Here is a 7,677-nt window from a genome sequence, read left to right as displayed (position 1 = left end):
GTTTGAAGTTTGGAAGACCCACATTGTCAAGAGATTCACAAGAATGGTGTGAAAAGGGGCACTCCCATGAAACGGGGACCAACGATGCTCCTGAGTGAAGAAATGCAATCCTAGGTCATATGTGCAGGTCTGTGCGTATGGATGCATAGGAAATGTGTGGGAAGCCCATTCCCCATCATGTTGAGAGCCAGTGTCTATGATGTGTGGTCTCCTGATACATTGCTCTACACATCTTATATTCTCTACAAGCCCATTTAATGTTTCCTTAGATCGACAAAACAACACACACGAACATCACAGACCCCATGTTTGTGTGTCACGCACACGCGCACACACGCACACACGCACACACACACACACACACACACACACACGCTGCTACTCTGAAAGAATCTATGTGTCCAAGAAAGAAGAGGGCGATTGTGAGAGTGGCAGTTCTGACTATTTTCCAATAGGAGAGACCAGCATCACACTAAGCAGCTTCAGGTGCACATATTTTCAAATGCAAAAGAAGGAAGAAAAGAAGCATGACATCTGCATTATAAATGCGAGTTAACTACCATTTCTGTTTAAGAAGGGCATGCATTCCAGCGTCGGGGAAAGGAAAATGATGACTCAATCCCCATTTAGTTGGCTTAATTTCCTGTCTCTTTTGGATTTTCTAGATTAACGCAGAGGCGCATAGGTCCTGGGTGTCGGCATTTGGTGTCATTGTATCCCCAGAAGAACAGTGTACTTCAGAAACCCGGAGAAGGGTCAAGGCCTGGCGAGCAGTTGGAGTTTGCAGATCAGCTGGCCCCGCTCACAGAAGCCCCCTTACCACGGTCCACCTGGCATTCGGTGAGACTTTCCCATTTCACTACACGTTTCATCTGCCACCATTTATTTCACGTTGACACCTAGGGTGTGTTTGGTTTTGCTCCTCACTCTACAGCCACTACTTCACACGGATTGGGTGCTTGGAGGTGGAGCGGGGTGGAGGGGGAGCCACTTGGGCCGGCACGCAGAAATGAAGAGGTGCGTGTCCCAGCCCGTGGCCTGGGCCTGCGGCCATCCTTATGGAGGGGAATACGTCTAACAGCCACATGAGCTTCGTGAACCTCTGGATTCTAAGCTCACGCTCTCCAACATGATATTGTGCTGACACCCACCCACCGCCTGTAGGTCGGAGGTCCTCTCTGGCTTCCTTGGCTGTGGAGGGCGGTGCTAGCACGCCAGAAAAGAAACACTGAAGCGTCCCCCTAGGATGAGCCCCGAGGAGCACACAAGGCCCAGGATGTCCGATAACACAAATGAGATCCGGGACACGACACGCACCTCCCACACAGGCGCTCCTTATGATGCAGTAGTAGCAAACAGGACACAAAGTTGGGTTCAGAGGGCTGTAAAACTCTTCTGTTATCTTCCATATCTTTTCCTGTATCCTGTATCTTTGCCTTGTATCCTGCCCTGCCCCTCCCACTCCAGTCTGTTACACAAAAGGAGCTCTTTCTGATACTCTTCTTCTTTTCCTTTTCCATATTCTAGTATTCTCCAGTTTAGTCTGTCGAAACACACGTTCCAGCATTTCTGGGAGACTCAGGTGGAGAAGAACAGGCCACACAAGCCATACATCCTCTGGAGCCCTAGGCACCAAGACGAGGTGAAGAACATTGCCTTAGGGGGGACCTGCTGTCGCTGTGGGTGTGGCAGGCAGATCCCTCCACCTCTGTCCAGTCCTTACCTCCCAACACCCAAGCCCGGTCAAAATGGACTCCGAGTACGTCTTATGCAATTGGAAGGGCCACTTTTGGCCAGCAAGGGTTTTGTCCAGATCTGGAACCTCACCCAAAAGTAAGAGGAAAAAGGGATGTTCTCTACACGTTGAAATACTCTCAGTAGGCAAAAAGGTTAAAGTGAACGGCAGAGAAGTGAAGGTCCTAGACGAGTCTCAAATTGAGTCCATTTCCTCCTCGGTCGTGGCCCGATCAAAGGCCAGCCTCCCAGCAGGGCAGAGAGTGGCCTACAGAAGGGCTCTTACACGGGCGCTGGAGATCCTGAAAGAGAGAGCCAACTCGGGTCCGCCAAGAGCATCAGATGGTCCAGAGATGACTACGATGTCTCAAAAGGGACCACAAAAGCAGTCTCATCAAAAGTACCGAAAGCCCCGAGGGAACTCGCCGAGATGTCTTAGCAAAAGGAAGGCCCCCAGATCACTGTCGGGCCGCTCAGAGGGCGGGGACACCCCCGAGGGTGACAAGTCACAGGCCCGCACAGCTGCTGCTCCTGTCCCAAGGCAAATGAGGACAAGGTCCTCAGAGAGCGCCAGCCTGTGCTCAGACCTCCCATTGCTTTCAGCAGATGGCCGTGAGAAGGAGGGCAAGAAAAAGAGGGGCAGGCCAAAAGTTATATCCCGGCACTCTACAGCCAGGGACAACCATGCAGGTGCTAAAAATGGAGGTGTGCCCCCGTCTCTGTCTCCGCCACCCAGTTCCATTGTCACCGTGCCCAGAGGTCGGAAGAGAAAGGCGCCGTGCGGCACCTGCCCAAAGGCCCTGGCTGTCTCCTCTGAGTGCTCTGCCTTCTCTCGGAATGTGGAGGGCCCCGGAGAGGGGGCCTGGAAGCCAGGCCCCACAGGCGCGGCACATTCCTCCAGTGCCCCTAGCCCGAGGCCGCGGCGTTCACGCCGTTTGGCAAGCAAACCAAGGAAACGGTGGGCACCGGAGGCTAAGAAAAGACAAAGGCAAAAGCCTCCTCAACCTTCAGTTGCCTCAAAGGCTACTGACCCCACCACCGCTATGAAGAAGGGTGTTGCCGAGGATGTGGGACAAGCGATAAGCATGGCTTTCCCACAGGAGCCAAGTCCCATCGAAAGAGGAATGGTGGTCTGGTTTAAATTTCAAAACCACCCATTTTGGCCAGCAGTGGTGAAGAGTGTGAGCCAGGTAGAGCGGACCGCAAGGGTGCTTTTGATTGATGCCAACATGCTCCCCGAACGGAGCGGCATTCGCGTGCCTCTTCGGAGACTGAAGCACCTGGACTGCAAACAGAAAGAGAAACTGATGAAGAGAGCCAGGAAAGTGTACGAGCAGAGCGTGAACTGGTGCTTCTCCCTGATTTCCCACTACAGAGAAGGCCTGGGCCGTGGGTCTTTCGTGGGCTCTTTCTTGGACTACTATGCTGCCGATATCAGCTACCCAATTAGGAAAGCCATCCAAGAGGGGGAGCTGGAGATTGATTTCCCAAAGGTGAATTACGCCGACCTGGAAGATTCTGAGGAGGAGAGCTTCCTGGGCGGGAAGACGCCCTGCAAGAAAATTCTCCCTGACCGGAAGAAGGCCGCTCGGGACCGAGACAACCAGAAGCTCGTGGACTTCATCGTGAAGAGAAAGGGGGCTGACTCCCATCTTCTGGACATCGTCAAGGGCAGGAAGCAGTCCAGGTGGCTGGTGTCCTTTCTGAATTCAAGCAGGTATGTGATCTGCGTCGAGACATACCTGGAGGACGACGATCAGCTGGATGCCGTGGTAAGGCATTTACAAGAGATCTACAAGCAGATAGACAAGAACGCGCTGACTCTGACAAGAGACGACAAAGTGAGTTTTGTTCTGGAAGTCCTTCTGCCAGAAGCCATCATTTGTTCGATCGCTGCACTCGATGGGTTAGATTACAAGAAGGCAGAGGAAAAGTACCTGCAAGGGCCACCGGTGCATTACCGGGAAAAGGAACTGTTCGATAAAAATATCTTGAAGAAAGTACGAAAGAGACTGGGCGTCAGGGGCAAGGCTCGATAACTCTCCCCCTGCACCCACTCCTTAGCAGAGAGACTTCTCACTTGGATCATTAGTAAGAAATGCTGCCTGCACATGCTGAGTTTGTTTTGGATCCATCTGTGGCATCTGTGGGTGGCACGGCCATCATCATTTCTTCTTCGCAAACTCTCCACAAACTACTCTCTTAAAATATTGCCAACAGTCGCACGTCCCTCTGCTTGCTCAGACGTGTGGCTGTCCGGGCATTTTCATAAAACTGCTTTTGACTGTATATAGTTCCTATTTTAACGTAAGGCACACACTCTGGCATTGCACGAAAGAGCCCTGGCAACAGGGCTTAATACCAGGTACTTAATACCAGTCTCTTTTAAAATCTGAGATGTATCTTACAGAGACACCACATGGGTTGCTCATCCTATTTGTTTCACATGCATATCAAGGATTCAAGTCCTTCCTAAGATAATTCCTGGGTGGGCCGTGCTTTGCTTGTGCTTATTCCTTTGGAGGGGGGGGAAATCCCTGGGAGGTGAAACCAATGACAGAGGCTTTTTGTACATATCATCACTACCGTCTGATGGCTCTTGGAAAAGCCATCGGAAGCCCAGACCAACTGAGTGGATCATCTGCATGTAGCCCACCTGTGGGTGAATGACATCTCAGCGTGCAGTGAACACTTGGTCAGCCTGTGCAACATTCACTGTTTGTTTCCGTGACATTCCATTTACGGGGCCAGCGCCTCTTCGAGGGCCAAATGGGGTCCTAAAACAGACAGGCTGGCCCGCTGCTTCCCCACTGGCAGCGACTGGGTCCTCTACACCCAGCCGCCTCTCCCCATGTGGAGGACAACTGGAGTCGTCGTATACAGAACCCAGCTGCTCTAGACCTGGGAGTCCAGGCTGCCTGCGAGGAGCCCGGCTCCTCGGCGCAAATTGGAGGAAATCGAGCCCTTGGTTCTGGAACTGTGTCCCCTGAAAAGAAGTCATTCGTCTCAAACTAAGCAAGCTTTATCGTCTGACTCATTCATCCACTGGCTCCGACAGGTTCCAATGGGGTAAAACGCGGAGCGAGAAGTTGCTCCAGGCTGCCGGGGGAGTAGGTGGGCACGGATCTGGGAACTGGGAAAAGGGTCTCCGAAAAGTCTCTGTTTGGCTAAAGGTACCTGTTGTTGAAATACAGTGAAACACATGCAAATAAAAGGTCATCTCCATTGCCCAAGCTCTGTCATCTGCATTCGGAACAACATTTTTTTCTTTTGCTACTGTGTCCCGGGTTTCTTCCTCTAAGAGCACAGTGATACATGATGTGGGGATTAAAGTCAAGAGCATCACTGAACTTCACCTTCCCTCCAACCAGGTCCCCAAACGCCCTGCCCCCACACCCTCTGTGTTCCCAGCTCCCTCGGGAAGGAAGAGCTGAATCCCAAAGGCCTGGAAGAGCTCTCAGGGTTCTTTCCCGTGCTACCCCCACCCCCACCCCCACCCCCACCCCCATCCCGGGAAGGCAGGCACCTCAGTCTGAATGCATGGGAGAGCCCAGGGTGGTGACAGACACAGAGGGAAAGGTTTCGCCCTGGGGGAAAGGGACTGAGGAGTACAGCCTAACGAAGTGAGGGCTGACATAGCCTGAGGTACCAAAATGGGGCCCTGGTGCCAGAGGAGAGGAGACTGGCCCCCCTGAGAGAGGAGGCCTGGAAGCCTCAGAATCCTCTGGTTGAGAAGAGTCACTGCTGGACCATTTGCCCTTCTGGCGATGGTTGCAGAACCACACTCGGACCATGTCCTTCTCCAGCCCGAGCTGCTGGGCAGTGTGGCTGATCTGCTGTAGGGTGGGCTTCGGGCACTGCGGGAACATGTTCTCCACGCTGCCCCTCACTCGGTTCTCAGTACTCCTTCGCTTTATCTTCCGGGCCTGGGCAAGGGCCTCTGCTTTGCACACCTCCTGCAGATTCTCCTTGTGGTCAGCCCCCTCCACTCACTTCTGCAGCAGGAGCTGCAGCTTACACACGTTCTTCACACTGAGCTGCAGAGCCTCGGAGCAGGAGATGGTCGTTTGGCTGGACACCTTCCCAAAGAGAACACCCAGAGGGAGCCTCACATCAGCCTGGGTATCTCCCGGGGTGATCCTCCTGTGCTTCAGGAGCTTGGCCAGTTGCTCGAGGTCTTTCTGCAGAGCTCTCACGTCCTCACTCACCTCTGCCCCAGGGGTGGGCTCTCCAGCTTCTCCTTGTCCAGCTTCACGGCCCCAGGTGGGGCAGCGCAGGGCTTGGGGGAGGCCCCTTCAGAGTTGCTCGCCACCCCGGCTCCTGCCCCGACCTCGGGCTGGGGGTTCCGTGGGCCGCCTTGGGGTGCCAGCCCCACTTCAGCCTGTGGTCCACAGTAGGCCATGCCCCCACAGAACTCATATGGCGGGGGGCATGAGGACCCCCACCCCCCACATCTCCGCCCCGGGGCCAAGTTCCCCGCCCCATTTCCAGCCCTCCAGGCGGTCCGCGGAAGCTCAGCCAGGTCCAAGGGTCAACTGAACCTGGTTCTGGCCCTCCTGGCCCATCACCTCCACCTCCTGGTGGGGACCAGAAGGCAAAGTCAGAAGCCAGGTGTCCTGCCATGGTAAGGATGGCACCCTAAGCCGGGGGCCTGGTGAAAGCAGCAGATATTTTTTGGAAACAAAAATTAGAAGATCTGTTTTACTTCTCAAATTCTGTTGTGACAGAAACTACAGTAAAACTTTAACATGATCTTCAACGCATTTTCATTCTTCGGGGATGTCAAGTGTCATTCATGGGCCCGTGTTACGCATTTGCACGGTGACATAATCTTTTCAGGGGGTAAAATTCACAAAAGTGAGCTGTCCTGACTCACCACAAAGCCACTGGATCTTTCACCTGGAGCTTCCGCTTCACCCTGCTCCAGAATGTACAACTGCATAGTTGGAATGTCTAAAACACACACATATGTATGTATATGTAACATATACACATGTACGTGTAGTGTATGTCCATTTTGGAATTTGGGTGTTTCAGTTGTCACCTTTTAAAGGTCATTATGATTTTTCTCCTCATTCTGAGTAAATATTCCCTCTCATGCTCATTTTCATCACTTTAAAAGAGGGCCTTGCAGATTGCAGAAGCTTCGGGCCTGACAGAATGCTTTTGCCCTCTGCCTAAGAGACACCAAGCCTGGTGGGGCATGCTGCCTGGGCCAATCCACATGACACCCTCACGGTCCTGGGAAGTACTCAGAAACACACCACTTCTATGTTCTATGTTCACCTTGCACCCTGGAACAACACGCTTTCGTTCTGCTATGACCTCATCTCTCTCTCTCTCCGTCAAATGTATCACTGAACTTCAGCTTTCTCAAGGAGCCATATCCGTCTCTACATGCTAATCTCTTTTGCTGCACTTCACCCATATTCACCCACTCACTCACTCACTCACTCCCAATTCACAGTGTTGTGAGCCAGTAGAGCAAGTGGGTGTGGTTTAGGATATATTTCAGGTGCCATAGAAAGGAGATCACAACCTTGCGCTCCAGGTGGCAATCTCATTTCTGAGGTGATTGGGGTGCACTACTTTGTCTTCTTAGTGAGAAATACTGATCAGAGTCGTGGACTTATGGCTTGTTTTTGACATCCGAGTCCCGGGTTTCCCCACACTTGTGAAATCAGGGGTGTCTGTCGACTTGGGGTGAGGGGAGAGAACCTGGTTGCACAGAGAAAAGCATGCACAGCCTCTACGTGTCTCCAAACCCACGTGCGGATCTCACAGAGAAATAGCGGAGCCCCGAGACCTTGGTAAGGCGATGAGCACGACAATATCAAATACTCAGAATCCGCTGAACCCTCCCCTGGGCATTAGGTACCCGCTAACCCTTGGGAGTACAGGCCATGAGCCAGGAAGAGGGGCATTGTCCCACCCTCTTTGACT

The 7,677-nt window shown here is 52.8% G+C and overlaps 1 protein-coding gene and 1 pseudogene across 1 annotated transcript; one reads left to right on the top strand and one right to left on the bottom strand.

Annotated features, from left to right (window-relative positions):
* The first annotated feature begins 1,009 nt into the window (after positions 1-1,009).
* On the top strand, positions 1,010-4,901 carry LOC118996828 (PWWP domain-containing DNA repair factor 3B-like). Its single transcript, XM_037060390.1, has 2 exons — positions 1,010-1,017; positions 1,697-4,901. The coding sequence occupies exons 1-2, from the start codon at positions 1,010-1,012 to the stop codon at positions 3,771-3,773; spliced, it is 2,085 nt and encodes a 694-aa protein (XP_036916285.1). The 3' UTR covers positions 3,774-4,901.
* A 360-nt stretch (positions 4,902-5,261) lies between these two features.
* LOC118996831 (POU domain, class 5, transcription factor 1-like) lies at positions 5,262-6,357 on the bottom strand (annotated as a pseudogene).
* Positions 6,358-7,677: the final 1,320 nt, after the last annotated feature.

Source organism: Sturnira hondurensis, unplaced genomic scaffold, assembly GCF_014824575.4.
Source record: "Sturnira hondurensis isolate 20B ecotype Veracruz unplaced genomic scaffold, ASM1482457v3 Scaffold0011758, whole genome shotgun sequence".
NCBI lineage: Eukaryota > Metazoa > Chordata > Mammalia > Chiroptera > Phyllostomidae > Sturnira > Sturnira hondurensis.
Note: the sequence above shows the minus strand (reverse complement) of the source record. Positions and strands in the feature narration are given on the sequence as shown.